Source organism: Triticum dicoccoides, chromosome 7B (assembly GCF_002162155.2).
Source record: "Triticum dicoccoides isolate Atlit2015 ecotype Zavitan chromosome 7B, WEW_v2.0, whole genome shotgun sequence".
Classification (NCBI taxonomy): Eukaryota; Viridiplantae; Streptophyta; class Magnoliopsida; order Poales; family Poaceae; genus Triticum; species Triticum dicoccoides.
This window is the reverse complement of record NC_041393.1, coordinates 640,060,554-640,081,381: the sequence shown is the minus strand read 5'-3', so window position 1 is coordinate 640,081,381 and position 20,828 is coordinate 640,060,554. Positions and strand designations below refer to the sequence as shown.

Below are 20,828 nucleotides of genomic sequence, written 5' to 3'. Positions count from 1 at the left end.
TTAGCTGCAGCCCAGCGCTCGCCTAAGTTATCAAAATCCTACTGAGTGAAGAGCAAACCTCTCACTCGGGGGCTTAGCTGCAGCCCAGCGCTCGCCTAAGTTATGAAAATCCTACCGAGTGACGAGCAAACCTCTCACTCGGGGGCTTAGCTGCAGTCCAAGTACTCGCCTAAGTTATCAAAATCCTACCGAGTGATGAGCAAATCTCTCACTCGGGAGGCTTAGCTGCAGCCCAACGCTCGCCTAAGTGGATTAAGGAATAAGTCGACTGCAGTGAGCGTCTTGCTTTGAACCTGCAAAAGACATTTCGAGCAAAAAGCAATCATATTCAAACACCAAATTCAAGTTCAGATCGATACCTAAAGGAACCGAAAGTTCTCAGGCGCTAAGCCTGTTAAGGTTTATCGGTTACAACTCCACTCGGCATACCGAGGCAAATTTAAAGCGTTGAGCTTAGAAGAAGTTTTTTACCCCTCCTGTGGAGGGCTGGAAGGTGCAACAAACTCATGAAGATCAATTCCATCTGCGATCCGAGTGGCAGCAGCAAGGAAAGTTTCCATTAAGGACCTGAGGTCGTCTTTCTTGGTGTTGGCCACCCGGAGGGCAGCCAGCTTGTCTTCTCGCGCATCTTTGCAGTGGACTCGGGCCAGACACAGAGCAACATCTGCACCACACTGAGCCGAGGACTTTTTCCACTCCTGCACTCGACCAGGGACAGCGTTCAAACGAGCCATCAGCGACTCGAGGTCGTTCTGGAGTGTCTCCCCGGGCCAGAGCGTTGAGTCGATGCGAGATGTGGTGACCTTCAGCCTTGCAAGATAGTCCACGGCAGCTGCAACACGGGACTCCAGTCGGAAAACATTCATGGCAACTTCGTCGTTCACCGGAGAATTGACGGGGTCAAGGTTTGGTTCCAGCCGGCTAGTCTCTTCTTCAAAGTTTTGACAAAATTCTGCAAGGACGATAACTGAGTCAAGGCAATGGTCGAATGAAAAAAACCACAGTTGAAAATTATTGTTGAAGGTTTACCTTCAAGCATAAGAAACAACTTCTTGGAAAGACCACTCAGGAAAACCTCCAGATCATTTTTCTTCCCAAGAACAGCTTTCAGAGTAGCATTTTCTTGCTCAAGCTTTGTGGCTGAAGCTAACTTCTCGTCAACAAGCTTGATCTTCTCAGCTAGTTCAAGGTCTTTTTTCCTTTGGGCCTCCCTCACCTTACCTGCAAGTTACTGCAAGATCAGATTTTGAAACAAATGAAGGGAAAAAGCAGTCGTCGAGGCCTCACCAAACATACCTTCGGTCTCCTCCTTTGCCTTCGTCAAATTCTCCTGAACCAGCTTCAAATTCAGCTCGAGCTGAATGTGCTTGTTTTCCAGTTCAGTGTAGCGAGCCGCAAGGTCATAGGAGTTCTGTGAAGAACCAATCGACTAAATGTCAAAGATAATTCACTTCCGAGTGGAAAAGGAAAAATCACGCGTTTCTAAGACTACAGCCGAATCCAAGCATTCGACCGTAGTCTCGGGGACTACACCCAGTGGGTGCACTCAGCGTGCCCCCACCGGTTTGCGAAATCCATTCGCCATAGTCGAATAACAGAAAGACTGAACTTATAAAGCCTAAGGCCGACTGCCAGCAGTCGACCTTAGCCTTGGGGACTACACCCAGTGGGTGCACTCAGCGTGCCCCCACTAATCCTATTGGAGACAGAGTCGACCAGTCGACCTCAAAAAAAAGAGAGAGATGTATTCTTTAAGACTGTAATCGACTGCAAGAAGTCGACCACAGTCTCGGGGACTACACCCAGTGGGTGCACTCAGCGTGCCCCCACCGGTTTGCGAAATCCATTCGCCATAGTCGAATGACGGAAAGACTGAAATTATAAAGCCTAAGGCCGACCGCCAGCAGTCGACCCTAGCCTTGGGGACTACACCCAGCGGGTGCACTCAGCGTGCCCCCGCTAACACGGAGTTTAAATCGACACACCCAGTGGGTGATTACTATAAATTCTGGAAAGAAAACAAGCGGTGGTCGACTGACCTGAACATTGCTTTGAAGGGCGGAACTGGCGTCGTAAGCTTCCTGGCTCGCATCCCGGATGGTCTTCAACTGCTCCATCATGATCCCTGCCTGGCGTATCGCCTCCTTCGCGGCGCCAGCTTGGTCCTCTGGGACGTGGTGCGTCTTGAAGAGGGAGGGTTGCAGAGCACTCGTCAGTGGATCTGCGAAGGACACAGTGTGTCGAGTGGTGTTCTCCTCCTCCGCGACCAGAGTCTCAGGCACCGTCACATCCTGGGGCACCCTGCTGGCAGACGCTTTCCTTCTCATTCTGTGCTTCATCGGTTCCTCATCTTCATCATCATCAGGGAGAGTGATAACAACATTGGATGGAGCTACAGAAAAGAATCAGAATTAGAGATCATGAGTCAGTCGACTAGAAACGGGGTTAAGAGTATAGTACCAGGTTTTGAGGTTGCTGCGTCCTCCATCTCATGATCGTCAGCCCGGGCTGAGGTCTCAGAAGTAGCAGCACTACAACTCCAAAGAGTCAGTCGACTAACTCCAGCGCCAACCAGAGATAAAGTTCACACAAAACAAGAAGACTTAAGCAACATGATTACCCTGATATGGTGGGGATGGACACCTTCATCTTCGGCAGGTGCTTGGTCGGCTTTGACGGGGCCGCCCTGGGCGGCTTCGACGCCTTTTCAGTCGGCGCCGGAGAGGTGGTCCGAGGACGCTTGGTCGACTGTGTAACAGTCGCAACCCCCTTGCCACATTCAGTCGCAGGGTCATGGACAAGTTTCGACCGCCTTTCCGAGCGCGGTGGTGCGACCTCCTCCTCCTCCTCCTCTTCCTCGTCCTCACCATCATCATCATCATCGTCATCATCGTCATCATCATCATCATCATCCTCAGCAGCGTCCGAGTCCCACTCCTCCTCCTGGCTCTCGCCCCCGCTCGCTTCTCCCTCCTCAGTCGGAGCCTGTGCTCCGTTGGGCATCGAGTACAGCTCAGTGAGGGCCTGATAGACATCAATACAAAGATCAGTTGACCGATCGGCAGAGAAAACATAAATAAATGTGACGAGAATACAATGGGAAGTGGAGCAGACATACCTTGTTTGGATCACTGTGGCAGTCCAGTGGAGGAATCCTTCTGGCTCCGCGAGGGTTATCCTTGTTCCCAGTAATGGCGGCCATCCACCTTTCCAGAGTGGCATCGTCGACTGTTTCTGGATTGACCCGAGTCACATCCTCAGTCCCGCAGTACAACCACATGCAATGGCTCCGGAACTGAAGAGGCTGGATACGACGCCTAAGGAAAACCTCCAGGAGATCCATACCCGTCACTCCCTCCCGAACCAACTGAACTACACGCTCCATCAGCATCTTCACGTCAGCTTTCTCCTCCGGAATCACCTTCAGAGAGGAGGGCTTGTTCACTCGGCCCATGGTGAACTGAGGGAGTCCACTCGACTGCCCCGACGTCGACTGATCCTGGCAGTAGAACCAGGTCGACTGCCAGCCTCTGACTGACTCGGGAAATGTCATGGTTGGGAAGGTGCTCTTGTTCCTCACCTGGATCCCCAGACCCCCACACATTTGGACAACTCGGGTTTTTTCGTCGCCTGGGCTCGCCTTCTTCACGGTCTGAGAGCGACACGTGAATATGTGCTTGAACAAACCCCAATGCGGTCGACAACCCAGGAAACTCTCACACATGGACACAAACGCGGCAAGATAGGCGATAGAATTCGGGGTGAAGTGGTGGAGTTGCGCTCCAAAGAAGTTCAAGAAACCACGGAAGAAAATGCTCGGCGGCAAAGAAAATCCGCGGTCGACATGGGTAGCCAGAAGCACGCACTCACCCTCTTCTGGCTGGGGCTGCCACTCTTTCCCCGGAAGCCTCGCAGCTCCATGAGGGATCAGGCCCTCGTTGGCCATGTCGAGGAGATCGTTCTCCGTGATGGTCGACTGGATCCAATCTCCCTGAACTAGCCTTTCGGCAGGCGAGATCTAGACGAAGACCCGCCACGACTGGTGGATCTCCCCTTCGCCTTCTCCGTCGCCGATGCCTTCTTCGCGCGTTCCAACGCCGCTGTCTTCTCCTTGACCATGGCTGCCGGCGGGACGCGCGAGGGGAAGTTGTGCGGAGGCGAGAGCGAGCGCGTTGGGCGGAGACGAAGGGAGCAGAGAGAGAATGCTGAGGCACTGTTCAAAAAACCCTCGCCGGGCGCATTTATAAGATCCCTTCCGAGTGGATGACAGGTGGGCCCGGTCGATCTAATCATATCCTGAACAGTTACGCGGACGCGATACGTGGCGAAAAAAGCGGCGCGGGGATCGAGGCGTCTATGCCCTGTCCCGTCCGAACACCGCGGTCCGCCCCGCTTCGCGCGCTTCCCCAAATTTCGCATCCCGCGGAATCCGCGAACGGCAGATCGGTCTGCCAAACGCGGGATTTCCTGCGATCCGTCGCTCGAAAATCGGCGAAGCCCAAAGGATCACTCGAGAAGGAAAAGAATGGATCGAGTCGACTGAAGAAAAGTTGCTCACTTTCAACAAAGAGATTTTTTGGTTCAAAACAACGCACGACCAGTATGCGAAGGCTAATCGGAAACAGCATCAACTCCTTCATCACTCAAGCCTCAATCCATTCGGGGGCTAATGATGGAGTCATGTACCTAGGGTAGGGTCACAGACCTGATCTAAGTACCCTGCCCGAGGACATCCTTAGAAGAGATCACCTTCCAGTCGACCTACGAGGGACTCACTCGACTGACTTGAAGGACTCGACCACGAAGACTCACTCGACCACCAGAAGGTCAAGAGGCACTCTGCACTGCAACGGTCTGTAATTAAGTAGACTTTATGATAGTAAAGACACTTTATGTGGGGCGTTACCAGTAACGCCCCGGACTTAACGCACCTTAAACCCTCTCCTACGTGGGCTGGCTGGGGTCCTGGCGCACTCTATATAAGCCACCCCCTCCACAGGTAGAAGGGTTCGGCACCTTGTGATCCATATACACATAATCCACTCGACCGCCTCCGGGCTCCGAGACGTAGGGCTTTTACTTCCTCCGAGAAGGGCCTGAACTCGTACATCTCTTGTGTTTACAACCTCTTCATAGCTAGGACCTTGCCTCTCCATACCTACCCACCACTCTACTGTCAGACTTAGATCCACGACACAGTCCACTGTTCAAGTTGCTTACTAGTGTATCGTAGAGTTCTAGGTGGAAGTTCAACTTAACAGTCTCCGCTACAGTATCGGTATATAAACCAGTGTTTTGAAACCAAAGGAAATTCTTGTGTGCCTCTGGGACCTGGTGAGGCCCAAAATAGACTAAATTCCAGCAGCTATGGCACCTGGAGGCGGATGTAGAGTGGAGGGGGAACAGGTGAGCGGCAATTGCAGCAGGTTTTCCACCATGGACGTGCTGCTGCCGTTCGTGTACAGTGAGTTGTCTGATTTCGGCTCTATTCACTACTATGTTCTGTGGAGCTCCTTCCCCGTGCTTCCTCCGCCGCCGGCGAGCTGCGAGCAACCCGGTGCTGGAGCTCACTCTATTTATCCTGTGCTCCCCGAAAATATATAATAGAGCATATGCACCCCCGCCCGCTTATCTGGGTCGTCCATATACCTCGGGATATGTGTTAGCCATTTCCGTAAGATCGACAGACCACGGTTATATCAAGTGGGTTAGTAATGCCTTTGTCCATGATCTGCCTACTACTCCCTCTGTTCCGAAATGTTTATCTTTCTAAAGATTTCAACAAGCGACTACATTCGGAGCAAATTATGTCTATATACATCCGTATGTGGTAGTCCATTTGAAATCTTTAAAAAGACAAATATTTAAGAACTGAGGCATAGCTTAGGGTACTGTTCAGCTAGAGGACACAAGGACAAACAACTATCGGACACTCGGGGAGGCGGCCCGTGACTCTGGTCCATTTGCGGTCCCCCTTGTACCTGGAGGAGCATGCTAGGTGGCGGGGGAGGGGGATTCGTCGGAGGCAGAGCATGAATAGAAGCCAAATCTGAGCGGGAGGCAGGATTGTCTAGTGCAAGAAGTGGCGCCGGGGCGGGCGGGCCGCCGGGGAATTCCAGAGCCGGGCCGCAGCGGGCACCGCCGTCCATGTCATCTCGCGCCGCCGGCCATTGTACAGATCTATCACAGGTAAATATGCGATTTAAGCTATGCGCATAGGTTATTTGGATGCCGGGATGTATTTTGGCATTGGGCGAGATGGAGATTGTTCATGGATCTCTTTGTTCTGCCAGATTAGGAACGGGGTTGGGGCAGCAATAGCCGTCAGGTGTTTCGTATATAAACAGTCATCATGCAGGTAAGATGGCATGTAGACTTAATCTTGAATCTCGATCTGTTGCTCCTGGGAAGGGGTCCGGGGATGCAAAATGAATCGCACATTATATCTGGCTTGGATAGAACAGATTAGCTGATACGTTGCCGTCATAGAGAGCTCAATTTTTGTAGTTAGTTTTTTTTTTTTTTGTTGCATGGGATGCGCCAAGGTGTTTGTTTGGGTAACAGCCGTAGTATAGAAATCAATGGTTTTTTTTATCCGTTTTGAAGAGTTGTACATTTAACCAATGCTCTGAATGTGCAGAACTACAGCAAGCTCAACAAGCTGCCCACAATCGTTGAAGAGGACGAATCAGACAGGGGCAACCGGTATAACGGTCCTACTTTCAGATGTTCAGTTCAGAAGGTTTACTTTGTTATATCGCAGTTTGACCAGCAGAAACGAGACATCGTTACCTCTATGGGTTGGGGTGGCACTCTATCCATACCTCTGATCAGCAAGTTAAGCGTCACGCATATGGTTTGGCTTTTGGGGATGGTGGATGAGGTCAGACAAGCCATTATTTTGGGACCGAATAAGGTATTTAAGTTCAATGAGAGCGATGTTGAGAAGGTATTCGGAATCCCGGCAGCTGGAATAGATGTGATGGGCAAAACTCTAGATAGGAGCGAGACTGTATTTGCCCATAAGGGGATGCTTGGGCATGCTATAAGGGGAAGATGTCACAAACAGAGGTGGCTGCATTCGAAACTGCATACATCGTATCTAGATAGCATTAATTTGGGGGAAATAAGCATGGCACATGATGTGTTCCCCAGAATAAAAGTTTTCACGGCGGATAAAACTAGAGCCATGATCAATGCCGACAAAAGGCCGATGGATTCAACGAAGAATAGAGATTTCATTTTTGGCAGTTCAGCAGTAAGTCTCCACCCAGACCATTATAGGATTCAGTTTAGCACTGCATCTTCAGAGAGAGGGCATACTCGTCGATTTTTTCTCTTGTTTTGCAGCCACGAGATGCTGCTAGTTCAGCATATTCCAGGGCAGATAACGACTATATTGCACAACAACAAGGGGATGCTTGGGCATGTGCATCAAAGATTTGTGATTCTATGGGCTTGACTCAGGGTGGACACGGTCCGGGCCGGTCCGGTCCCGGTCCGAGCCGTCATTTGGACCGGCCGCTGGCGGTCCGGGCCGGACCGGACCGAGCAGGCCAGCGGTCCTCTTTTCAGGGACCGGACCGGCGAGGCAAAAGCCCGGGCTGGACCGGCGGACCGGCCAACCACTCACCGGCGACGAGATGGTGACCATGGCGTCGGGGAGTGAAGCCTCTAGGCCCTAATAAGAAGGGGGAACAGAGCGGGAAGGTGCAGTGACTCACGTAGAACACGATGGTGTGGTCGGGGAGGCCGGGGAAGCAACGACGGCGACATAATCGACGATGAATGACGGCGACAGGAGTTCGGTAAGGAGGAAGATGGCGATGGCTTCGGAATGAATCAGGCCGATTCATTCCATGGGGACGTAGATCTCATGGTCGCGGAGCTCCTGGACATGGTGGTTGGTCGTTGGGAGGCCGGTCGCCGCGTCCGCGAGAGGTTGTGCACTGAACGGCGGCGGCAGCGGCACAGGTGCATGCGTGTGTGCGTTTTTTTGAGCGAAACGTGTCCTGCAGGATCGAGGCACTGTGAGGGATGGAGAGGAGAGCTCAGGTGAGTGGCTGGTGGAGTGGTGATGCGGCGGGCGGCGCTCGCCGCTGGGATGGGAGAGGAAGACGGTGGCGTCGCCGCTGTGATTCTCGGTCCGCTCGGTCGGCTCGGTTAAAGCCCGGACCGGACCGAAGCTTTGTCGGGCCTGATTCATGAGCTCGGACCGATTGATTTTTTGAGCGGGCCACGAGCCGGTCCGAAAGGACCGCTCGTGTCGTCCACCCTGAGGCTTGACACATCAGGTGACACTCCTGACCGCAATGTTGTTTCACATAATAATTATGTGCTGTCGAAACGTCAATCCTTTTAAGTGATGACATACGTTTCTAAAACCATATGACTGATCTCCGTGCAGGCCAAACTTAACCTTTATAATAAGCTGAAAGCACATCAGGAGGGCATCATGAAACATGTTGAAGTTATGAATGCAAATTTTTATGGGAAGATATACAGAATGTTGAACGACAACAATTTTACACGTAATCAGAGTGTAATGCATGCATCTGGGTCGACAATGTTAAATAGAGACAACAATGGCACGAAATCATCAACAGTGGAGGATAATATGGCTTCCGAAGGTACGTATCAGGACCTATCAGACGCATAATGATTTTGTTTGCATGCATTCCATTTTCATAGGTGGTTGTGTGTAAAACAAATAAATTGTTGACATATGTATTATATGTTGGATCACAGATGTGAGCAGTCCAGTAAAGAGAAACACTGACGCTTGCATTCAGCATATGCAAAATAAACGCCCATGTGTGTATCTCGATGGACCAAGCGACGCAGTAGCATCGCAACATTGTGGGGGACAGAGGTCTAATTCTGAGCTGGATGTCGATCTGAACGTGGCCGATCCACTGGCTAGTACGCCTGAGGGGAACAGCATTCTGTGGTGGATTATCCCATCAGTTTTCGTTTCTCGTAGACTGAGTGTCTCTACCTGGGGTGGGCTATCATGGATGTTAGGAAACGTGTAACCACAGTGTGCTGGGACAACGAGCCGAGTTTCGATTTAGGTTTGAATTTTACCCCGTCACCAAAGGTGGACAAGAATACGAATGTCCGCGGTAGATATCAAGACGGTGGTTATGCTTTATGTGGAAATATATCAGATGGGGATGCTGCTGACATTACCAACGGATCACAAGGGGTTACATCATCATGTGAGTCGTGGCGAAATGATGGCATCGCGGGTGGGAGTAGTGATGGTCAAGGACCAGACCATTCAGCACACACCCCCAGCGCATGACCATCAGACAATTTGGGCACACCAGCAAGTTCAGTGGCTGACTCTGTTCCTCCCTACTGGTACCTTAGCGAGCAGACAAGGTTCAAATCAAACTTCACTCGCGGCAGCCTGATGATGGAAGCAGGTGGACTCGTTGGCGTGCCTCTCCACCTGCCAAAAGGTAATATACAGTTACGTGATTTGCTTCTGAGAATTAGAACTTAGAGTTCACCGTAGCATGGTACTCCCTCTGTCCCAAAAATTAAGAATGTTTTTAACACTACACTAGTGTCAAAAACGTTCTTATATTATGGGACGGAGGGAGTATTTTTATTGCATGACACACCGTAGCATGGTATTAACACACTGGATTTTAGTTTTCCTCAAAAATACACACTGGATTTTAAAAAAGGGCAGCCCGGTGCATGTAGCTCCCGCTTGCGCAGGGTCCGGGGAAGGGTCCGACCACTTTGGGTCTATAGTACGCAGCGCCTTGGCGCGAAGGGGAGCCTTGGCGCAGTGGTAAAGCTGCTGCCTTGTGACCAAGAGGTCACGGGTTCAAGTCCTGGAAACACACTGGATTTTAGTAAGTGTAAAAACGACACTGCTTTAATCCAATCTTTCAGCCTAAGTGACACATATGCAGTGCTTCCCCCTCGAGTTTTAGTGCACGTACGGTAGAAGAGCGGATCGACTATCATGCATCTCAGATACCATGGACATGCAGTCTATTTCTCAGAAAATAGATGCAGCTTGTGCGTGTGGGTGGCTTCCTTTAGGAAAATCAAGGTGATCGTGATGCCCTCTGGATTAAAAATAGACAAGCAAAAAAATTATGTTTGATTAAGCACATCAAGTTTCTACTGATCATAAAAGAACTCTATGAACAAACAGTTACCAACGGAACATAACTTCTTTAGAAGATTGCAAGAACTAGCGGAGAATATAAAAAAGAACAAAAGACAAAAAAAGATTCCCTATCGGTTAATGTGTTAAATTATTGGTGGAATCAAATATGCACCACCCTGTGTTGAGCGTATAGGTAGCCAGACGTATGTTCCATCACTGTAACAACATCCTCAGTGGATTTAAAAGATAAGAAAACTATGTCTAAATTCCTATAACCATAACCCTAGATCATCTTTTTCTACTTATAGTTTGTGTGCTGGTTGGTGCCGGCAGATATCCATGGCTAGGAACAGGCGTGGCGAATGCTGAGAAGGTCAGAGAGATTACATCGGGACTGCTTTATCATGTGGCATAGTTCCTCCAAGCCAAGGCCATGATTTTGACAATTGGAATAGGAACCTTTTTTTAGTGTAAGACCATTTTCATAATGGAGAAATAAGACCATTTTCATAATGGAGAAATAATTAAATAAAGCAAAGAATGATGTCAGATGAATGGCATTTGCTGTGTATTTGACCTTTTTTGTGTGAAATAAAAAATTTGGGCATAGCCTCGTCACTTGTTGTTTGCATTGGTACGATAACTGGTTCTCATTGATTCATAGGATTTTAACAGATATAGAAATAGAGAAAAAATAGGCTTCCAGTATGCGATGGAATGTCCTTGTTGATCTTACATGATCACGAAACAAAGAAATCCATCTAGAAAACATAGAAATCGGGACAAAGAATGGGTACACCAGATCTCGACTCTACAGAAATGAACATAAATGGTACGTATACACATAATATAAAGAGGTTAATCATTATTACTGTCTAGGAACATTTACTAGATATTCACGGCTACGGGAGCACATAAGGGGAAATAAGGTGACACCAAAGGCCTAAAGAAAGAAGAAGAAAAAAACTGACTTACACAAAAACACACAAGACATTAAGATTACATACAAGCAACATCACATTTTACTGCTACTGACAACAATATGCATGCACACATGTTTAAGCACACAAATCTCGCAAGAACTCCGGCACTACAATCTAGAATGATGTGGCGGTGTGCACGAAAATGGATCAACGTGTGGAGAGGTTGGTGTAAATGGAGCTACACCAAAGCTGGCTTAGTACCGGTTGCATCTGGACGGACTCGGTGATCATGTAGCGGGACACGGATGTCATGGCCACATCATCATCAAACGAATGGAAGCGAACCGTGCTCGTCCAGGGAATGAGTGACAGCGTAGGATAGTGGTGAAAAGAAGGCTTGCTGGCATTGGCCCGCCGTGTTGCTCTGGGCGGCTTGGCCCACGACGCCGTTAACCCGGGTCCACAGAAATTCTCGGCGGCCGGACGACCTTCTGCGGGCACGCGGCGTCATCTATCCGGAAATGGTACGTCGACCGCGACAACCCGGCGATGCCATGAGCGGCAGGGCACGCGCGCACAACAAGACATGCATTGTCTTTTCGCTCCGGACAGCGACCTTGTTATTCCCCGGTGTCTATCTGCCTGCCCCTCTCAAATTATAAGATGAAATACTATTTGATTTTCTGCGCCGGACGCTTGTTCACACTCGATTTTTTTTGAAAGAAAGGGGTGATCCCCTCGATTTTATTAATGAAACCAGAATTTGTTATTACAACCAGAAACACAACCCATCCCGCTAGGACCCATACATCTCTTTTTACCGCCTAACACAACCTGTTTACCGGAGAAACTAAACATAATCACCCACAAAACTCAGCAAGAAAGACTTATCCTAGATAGACATCTCAACATGCAACATCCCCTCTACAGCCCCACAACTACTGACTCAATCCTTGATCCTCGGAATCCAAGATGCCCAACTCCTTCGCGCCTGGAAGATGTCATTGGCGACTCGCTCCAGCAGCTTTGCGCCCTGTTGCAGCTCCACCTTTGCGTCCTCCTTCCCCTGCAAAACACTCCAATCGTTAATCCAATGCAACATCTTAAACATAACTACACTAGGGTCAGCAGGCCAGACATGTTGAAAATAGGCTAGATTCCTAGTTTTCCAGATGCTCCAAATCAAAGCCGCCACCCCCACAAAAATAACTTTCTTTTTCTTCTCTCCAAATTTACCCAGCCAGATATCCAAGCATGATTCCATATCATAAAACTCACATTGGATCCCTGTTATATGACTCACCACACACCACATGTATCTGGCCAAGGGACACCGGAAAAAAGATGATTAATTGATTCATTTTTGCCACAAAAAAGGCACGCTTTTCACATTTTCCACCCCTGTGCAGCAAAACATCCCTGGTTAAGATACTTTTCTTTGTAACTAACCAGATGAATGTTCTAATTCTAGGAGGTACTTTAACTTTCCATAAGAATCTATTTGGACACTTTTCCCTAACTTGTAACACCGAATAAAAAGATCTAACACTATATACTCCCGTACTCTTAGGGATCCGGAAAAGCTTATCCTCTTCCTGATTCAAAACAACTTTCTCACACAGCTTCAATAATTCCTGCCACTGATCTGCCTTATCTCCCACCAAATTCCTTCTGAATTTCAGCAATGTGAGATGAGAGGACAGAGCGTTAGCTATAGTAATATGTTGATCTACCCCGTTCATATGTGCATCCACGTCGAGAAGTCCAGCGAGACTTGTAACCGTCCATGTACAGCACAATACGTGGTGCTACCATCAGGCAGCAATAGCATTCAATGACCATGGATGCACTAAGGTACGGGCGTAAACAGTAGAGCTGTGCCCTGATCGCCCACCACCTCAACAGCGCCACACGCTCTCATGCACGACATCCCTCCATCTGAAGTTACGATCGGCATTTGATTCGACGGTGCAGTACGTACACAGTCAGAATTATGTGACCGCTTCCCGCACTCTCGCGCCGGCTATAAAAATGCCAGCCCACTCGTCCATTGGCAAGCCACGCCCGCCTGTTCCGTCCATAGCTCAGTCAAGCTCAAGCCGTGCTGTGGCTTCAGGAGCTAGCCGTGGCTGAGAACTTCGTACGTCAAGATGTCCAACGGTTTCTATAATTCCTTTTTTACTAACCAGTAAAAATGCTCGTGTGCTGCAACGAAAAAAATGTCCTTACCCAAAAATACATGAAGGGTGTGGCTATATCTCAGTCGATTGAGACTTAACCAAGTCTCGGTCAAGTGACATATAACATATAAAAAGAAAATTTTAAAAGAAAATTTTGCACGAATCACCATCTAAGATCTCATGAATATAGCATCGACTGAGACTTGGTTAGGTCTTAGTCGACTGAGGTTTAGCAATCCAAATACATAAACAAAAATTAAGTATCTAGTTAGTTTTTATTTTTGCGAAAATATCAGATTTATTATAAGGATTCATCAGAAATACAAAGCACCCAAACATAATAAAAATTACATTGAGGTCCATGAACAACCGAATGACCATTGCCACCGGTTGAACAAGCCGCCTCGCACCGCTGTCGCTGCTCCCATACCGGATCTGACCTGACCTTGTCGATGACAGCTGGGAGGTTTTCGTGCACGTGCCCCTAAGGACCAGCATTCGGGGGGCGCATTCGTCGCCATTGAATCCGTGAATTAATTTGAAGAACGTCACACCAAATCTCGCTGTTGTGTACGCATGTTGAGAAATTCTAACCTTGCCGCTCGGCAGGAATCTACATCGGAGCACTGTCTAATCTTTCCGAGAGAACGAACTTAAGAAGGATCGGAGCCCGGAAGACTGACTTGAAGAAGAAGCTCCACCATCCGTCTGAGTGTCGCCCTTGCGAGAACTGAAACCCTACCTATCTAAGACGAGGCACCAGGAATACACGCCCCTGCCACCGGCCGCCGGAGCAGCAGACAGAGGGGAGGTGAATCCATGGGCTCACTGGTGGAGATCGAAGGGAATAAGGTATCTAGTTAGTTTGAAAGACAAGAAAAACAAACAAAAGAGTGAGAAGAAAAACGTAATGCCATGTAGTCATTTAATAATTCAATCAATCACTTTTTTCCTAGATGTCTTCCTAATACCATTCATCTGCCGCAACTGCTATAGTTAAGTAGATTCAAAGGATCAAATGCACATTAGAGTAGGGATACAAATGACATAGTTAGTATTCAGATTAGGAGCTATTTGGTAGTGTTAAAAAAATTCTAAATGGGTAGCTTGAAGAACATGAGTTGGATCATTGTTTGATTTATTCGACTAGTCATCAACCCGTGCACCTGCACGGGCTAGGGGTATTATATTCTTCTACTGATGTTACTATGATATTGTTACACAACATGCATATATACTTTGTGGACATTCATATAACTTTAACTTTATGTGGAGGAGGATTCCTAATTTTTTAAATGGATACATATGTTGACATGTTAATAAATATTTATGGTACTATTTAATTAGGAAATGATATAGCGTGGCTTATTTAATTTCATATGTTTTCTAGAATGGTAGATCTAAAATCTAAATAAGGGAACTACAAAGAGAAAATACACATGCCGTTAGAAAAAAGCCTTTAGAATATGGAGTCAATATGAATGGCTATAATTGTAGGAGTATAAATGTGAATGTTTCATTTTTGATTTGAACATCATCAAGCCAGGGCTTTTTAAAATATAGATATAATGTAAACAATATCTAGTCAATCACAGTTGATATTAAATCGAAGTAAGGAAATGCTGAAGTAGCAATATTTGCTTCATTTCTTTTTTATTCAAATCTCACCAGTTTCAAGTTTGCCGTGTTTCGAGGCCACACAATTACTTAATATGTAAGTAATCACACTATTATAATAATTGAGAAAGCAGGAAATAATTTGTTTAAAAAAAAGAGAAGTTGCACATTATTTTTATAGCAGTACTTTCTCGGAATTCGAAGGTTTGCAGGAGGATCAATAAGTTTGACCTAACCCACAAAATCTAGCATGGATAATAAAGCTACTTTAAACATGCATATTCTTGAATAGAAAAAAATATCGATGTATCCAAGATAACTATGTTTGGTGAACCAAAAAACTCTATTATTCACCCAACCGGTCTTTTTAAAGTTTTTACCACCAAATTTGTGTTTGATACCAATGACCTAATAATTTACGAAAATAAAATCACAATATACAATAGATATATCAGATTAATGAGTATAGCTACTCAAGAAAATAGCCCAGACATCTAAATAACGATAAACGATACATTAAATTAGCAAAGTTCTTTATTGCTTCTTCATCAACATAATGGCCATGCACCTACATTATCTTCATGTTGTTGCCACTACATATTTTGAGGTTTGAATGAATGGACCAACGATTTTTCATCATGCACAAAAAAAAACACTGCTTCCGCTAGCTCATATTGAAGTAGATGTTCACACATCAATTTTACCTGGTCCTCACTATTTAGAACCTTACTTAATATGCGGCACAGTATCACGACATCATGACCACTGGAGCAACACCTGTAAACCTGCAGAGGAAGACACAATAACTAATATCACATACATTCAAGGCATATATTAGAGGAGATGCAATATGTGTGCCGTGAAGATATCATAGTACCATCTGAAAAGACAACCAGCAATATTATATTTTAGAAACCAACAACATGGGATAGAATTAATCTAAGGCCATTTGCTGCAAGCCTGCGACCACTATGAAACCCATACAAAATACTAAGAAAGTAACTAGATTAAGTTTACACATGTTTACAACTTAATTGTTTTGCTAAAGGTTTAGTGTTTAGTGCTTGACTCAGTAGTATGACTACACACAAAATAACTTGCGAACATCTAAAAGTTCCTAATTTAATATAAAGCTTCGGCATGTTGACATTATTACCTTCCTGAATTCATTTTTGGTTAGGCAATGAACAAATCTTCTCTGTCGTTATATTTGCCATATGCCTTCATGAAATATGAAAGAAAAATAGTATAGAATGGAGATCAGTATATATGTGGGAAAAATAATACTCCCTCTGTTCCTTTTTATAAGAGTACTCACTAGTAAAAAAACAGGGCTTATGTTCGGGCCAGATAAGCCCATTAGTCCCGGTTCAGTCACGAACCAGGACCCATGGGCCCATTGTTCCCGGTTCGTGAGGCCAGGGGGCCAGCCGGGCCTTGTGGGGGCATTGATCCCGGTTCGTCTGGCCCATTTGGTCCCGGTTGGTGGGACGAACCGGGACCAATGGGCCTCGCTCCTGGTCCACCACCATTGGTCCCGGGTGGTGGCTTGAACCGGGACCAAAGGCTGCACTTTAGTCCCGGTTCAAGCCATGAACCGGGACCAATGAGATGCCTAGATATCCCCTCGCGTAAGAGAAAAACACACTGCTCTGTTTTTTCTGGCCAGCGAGGGGAGAGTGCTTTGTGGTGCTCTAGCTCACCTCGTATGCACACGAGGTGTTCGATGGAATGTCCGAGCCACACTACTTAAGTTTTCTCCTCTCCAAGCTCGACCTCCAAGCTCTATTTTCCTTAATATTTGTCTAGGTTTAGCGGTCCGTCACGTTCCGTCCCCGTCTTCAACGTCGTTGATCGCCCGCGCTGATCTCGTCGCCGGCACCACCGTGGTGAGCCTCTTGTTCTTATCTTCTTTCTGAAAGGAAAAAAAATCTTACTTGTATGTTTAGATAGATACTTGTATAATTTCTTATTTTTATTATTGCTTCTTATTATATAGTGCGATGGTTTTGGTATCCGCCCCCGTCGGCTCTCGTCCTGTCTATGATTTGGATGTGGTATATATTATCTTTATAGCTATTTGGTTCATTTATTGTTTATGATAATTACGCTGACCAACGTGACATAGATTTTATTTATCTAGGAGGTATGTGAACCAGAAATTCCAACCGACCCTATTGTCAAGAGGTTAAATTTAGTTGAAGAAGAAAACAATTTCTTGAAGGAAAAAATAAAAAAAATTGAGAAGGAGAAGATGATATTGGAGTTGCATGTTGCGGATGTCGTCGATGATCACAAGATCAAGATGGATGCAATGCGCTTGAAGATTAGAAAGATTAGAAAATATGCCATTCATACCGAGGCTTGGTATCATTATGCCGTTGGATCAATTGTTACCTTGGTTGCGATTATGATCGCATTTATTTTCGCATTGAAATGTTTTACATAGTTTCAATTTATGGTTTAATTAATTAGATGCTCTAGAGAGCTATATGTTGTTACATGAGAACTATGTATGTACTTTTGGCTTTATTGTGATGATGAACTTCTATTAATTTGGTCACTTAATTATCTATTCATGATGTTCTGTAATGGTTTTTGACACACTTAATTATATATATTGCACGCAGACGAACCGGCGATATATATCAACAACTCGCGCCAATATATATAATTAAGCGCCAATATTGGCGCTTGATAATATTGCATGCAGATGAACCGCCAAGAATGATCGTTATGTCATGGATATACAACTCGCGCCAATATTATCAAGCGCCAGCATCCAACCATACTGCATTGTTCAACAAATATGTGTGCAAACCGCCGCCTCTGTGGCTCAGTCAACAACAACAACACCGCGGCCGGCTCACCCGTCCGCGCCGGTTTACAACACTACAGATAACTCACCCGTCCGCTCCCGCGGTCGACTCTCCCGCCCATGCCGGTTTACAACACTACAGATAACTCACCTATCCGCCCCCGCGGTCGACTCTCCCGCCCACGCCGGCTTACAACGCCACGGACGACTTGTCCGTCTGTTCTCGTGGCCGGTTGACGCGCCTGCGCCGGCTTACAACGAGGAGGACAACTTGCTCGTCCACACTGGCTTACAACGCCACGGCCGGCTCATCTGTCTGTGCCGCTTCTGATGCTACGGTTGTCTTTACCGTCCGTCTCTCGCGGCCTGGTATACATCAACACACTGGGCCGCACCTTTCTGCATGAGCTGTTTATTGAGTATGAGCAAGTCACTGCTTGGGTAGACCGGTTTTTTCCAACAAATTGGAGGCAAATTATCAATGTATTATCAGCCGCCGTCTACACTGGATGGCTCAATGGGCAGGCGCACAAGTAGCCGCCACTATAGTTTGGTTAACTTCAAACAGCCAGTTGAAAGGAACCATTGACCGAGTTGCTGACACGGCTCATACGGAATCATTTATAACCCACCGCAGTCACCTCAACCTTCTGTGGATTCACATCACGCTATCAACGCCAAAGATATACACCTTCTGCTATGGTCAAATATGGAGAATCTCAAGCCAACTCCTCGAGTCGTCTTGAGACTCGGGGGCTACAATGGTATGACTCGGCAGAATTGACCGGTTTCAATGCATTCGAGAATTCCGGGTCATTGGAGGGAAAAATAACCCGGCCCCGGAGATTATTGCTCTATCAATGAAAATTTAAAAGGCCGTCAGAAAAATTCCGGCTCACAATGATGCTTTCGGTTTACCATCCGGTTCAAGGGAAATCCCATCTCCCACAAAATTCTGAAGCTCTCAAACCCGGTTTAAAAAATTCAGGTTCAAGAAGAATTATCTCTTGCAAAGTTGAGTTCTCAGGAAAAATTAAAAGGACCAAAGAGAGTCTGTTGCAAAGCACAACTCAAACATAGGTACCCTGCTCCAAAGACCTACTGGGGGCTTCTTGATCGTATTCGAATCATAGCTCAACCCCTTTTGGGAACCGACTTTGATCGTATTCGAATCAGAGTCGTTAGAAAAACTCTCAAGGTCATTAGGGGGCTTCCTGTTCAAACATAGGTCGTATTCGAACCAAATAGAACATGGCTGTTGGTACCCTGTTGATCGGCACACTGCCGAGCTCACTAGGGGGCTTCTTGATCGTATTCGAATCATAGCTCAACCCTTTTGGGAACCGACTTTGATCGTATTCGAATCAGAGTCGTTAAAAAACTCTGAAGATCATTAGGGGGCTTCCTATTCAAACATAGGTCGTATTCAAACCAAAGAGAACATAGTTGTCGGTACCCTCTTGATCGGCGCAACGCCAAAGCCACTGGGGGCTACATGATCGTATTCGAATCCTAGCTTAACCCCTTTGGAATGGTTTACTGATCGTATTCGAATCAGAAGCCTTGATTATTTCCTCTTATTTGGTTCAAGTTTTATTTGAAAGCAGCCTTTATTTGACATGAGACCTTTTTGTTCAGATCTAAGTTTAAGTGCGGTTTAAATTTAACCCGGCTTGGCTTTGACAATAAGTCACCAGAATATGACAATCATCAAACATTCGGAGGTCTTGGCTTCTAAGGATTGGGTTATCACCCTTACTGCACATGTCACATCAACCGGCAGTACAATTCCATATCACAGGTATGATGTTGTTTATATATGATTATGTTTAAACCAGCCCTGGCTATGGACTTTAAGTCGCCGATATATTTTGGATTGTGCCATTGGAATCACGCGCTTATCAATCATTGAATTATTGCCCTTATTGGATACGGTGATGTAAGCTGGCAGTATGAGCCAATTCCACATGTATGTTTTCCTGATTATATAAATATGCGAGGTTTGATAAACCGCCCTGGCTTTTGACGTTGAATCGCCCGTATGTTTAGGCTTGAATGGCCTTAATTCTAGTGTTTTCCATATTTGCATAAAGACTATATTATGTTTGGGTTGTTACCCGCCCTGGCTTTTGACGTTAAGTCGCCAGGGCATATGTTATTTAAACTCTATACAGGATTTGCAGAAATATGACTTATATAAATGATTAAGTTCAAGCTCATTATCAAAATTGATGCTTCAAAATGATTAACCATTCTGGATTTTCTCAAAGGCTATAAGCCGCCGGGTTATGAAATTCCGGCTTACAATGAATGCACATTAAGTCGCCATCGGCCAAGAACCGCCGAGTGTTTGAACTTCGGATCTACTTGTCAACCGATAAGGTATTCAGATTTCTAATATCCAAAACTTGGCTGGATTTTCATGATGATATTGAATGATTGAGGTTTTTTCATACCGGATTATATTATTCAAATCTTGAATAGCCAACATGGCTCAATTTTTATTATGGTTATCAATATTATGATAGAGGTCTTTAAAGTCGCTTCAGCGCAATGGCTATTATGTTATCAAGGGATATGATTTATTCTACAATGGATTGAATAGTCCCGAGTCGCTGCAGGCTTACGACCCGACACTTGGGGGCTACATTATTCAAATTGAAATTACATCAAATATGCAAGTCCCATGTCACTGCCAGCATGCACCATGGCACTTGAGGGCTAATGCAAAGTCATTTTTTGCTCATCTTATTAAAGACCCGACTCATCACATTACAATGAGCCGGCCCTTGGGGGTTACCAATTGCTCCTGTCAAAAATTCAAGGTACGCAAGCCTCACTCCATTATATTGAAAGGTCTACTACTCGGTTGGTAGAGTACAAAGCTCTTAACCAACCGCCGTGGGTTCAAGCCCCATGGCGGAGATTACATCATTTGATGTTATTATCAATGAATTATATAAAAAAAGTCCCTGCTCATTATTGCATAATGACCCGGCCCTTGGGGGCTACACTCACTGGTGGAAAAAGGGCCTTTGGTCGCGGTTCGCAACTGCCATTAGTCGCGGTTGCGCAACCGCGACCGAACGGGCGCGACTAAAGGCCCCACCCTTTAGTCGCGGTTGCTTAAGAACCGCGACTAAAGGCCCGTCCAC

General features: G+C 46.3%; 1 protein-coding gene across 4 annotated transcripts; it reads left to right on the top strand.

Annotated features, from left to right (window-relative positions):
* Window positions 1-5,960: 5,960 nt before the first annotated feature.
* LOC119341044 lies at window positions 5,961-17,040 on the top strand. 4 transcript variants are annotated; one of them, XM_037612941.1, is made up of 7 exons: window positions 5,961-6,189; window positions 6,294-6,358; window positions 6,641-7,258; window positions 7,351-8,294; window positions 8,408-8,630; window positions 8,749-9,467; window positions 10,469-10,817. In XM_037612941.1, exons 2-4 carry the CDS (start codon window positions 6,353-6,355, stop codon window positions 7,648-7,650), a joined length of 924 nt encoding a protein of 307 aa, XP_037468838.1. In that variant the 5' UTR covers window positions 5,961-6,189; window positions 6,294-6,352; the 3' UTR covers window positions 7,651-8,294; window positions 8,408-8,630; window positions 8,749-9,467; window positions 10,469-10,817. The 4 variants fall into 4 exon arrangements, with proteins under 4 accessions (XP_037468838.1, XP_037468836.1, XP_037468837.1 ...); XM_037612939.1 differs by lacking the exons at window positions 6,294-6,358; window positions 10,469-10,817 and adding an exon at window positions 16,999-17,040; XM_037612940.1 differs by lacking the exons at window positions 6,294-6,358; window positions 10,469-10,817 and adding an exon at window positions 16,665-16,751.
* Window positions 17,041-20,828: the final 3,788 nt, after the last annotated feature.

Bases quoted from the DNA above. Each gene is read 5' to 3' on its own strand.
- LOC119341044 (XM_037612939.1), top strand. From the start codon at position 6,148: ATGTCATCTCGCGCCGCCGGCCATTGTACAGATCTATCACAG. The intron at 6,190-6,640 runs GTAAATATGCGA...CTGAATGTGCAG, and splicing joins ATTGTACAGATCTATCACAG to AACTACAGCAAGCTCAACAA. The intron at 7,259-7,350 runs GTAAGTCTCCAC...CTTGTTTTGCAG, and splicing joins TCATTTTTGGCAGTTCAGCA to CCACGAGATGCTGCTAGTTC.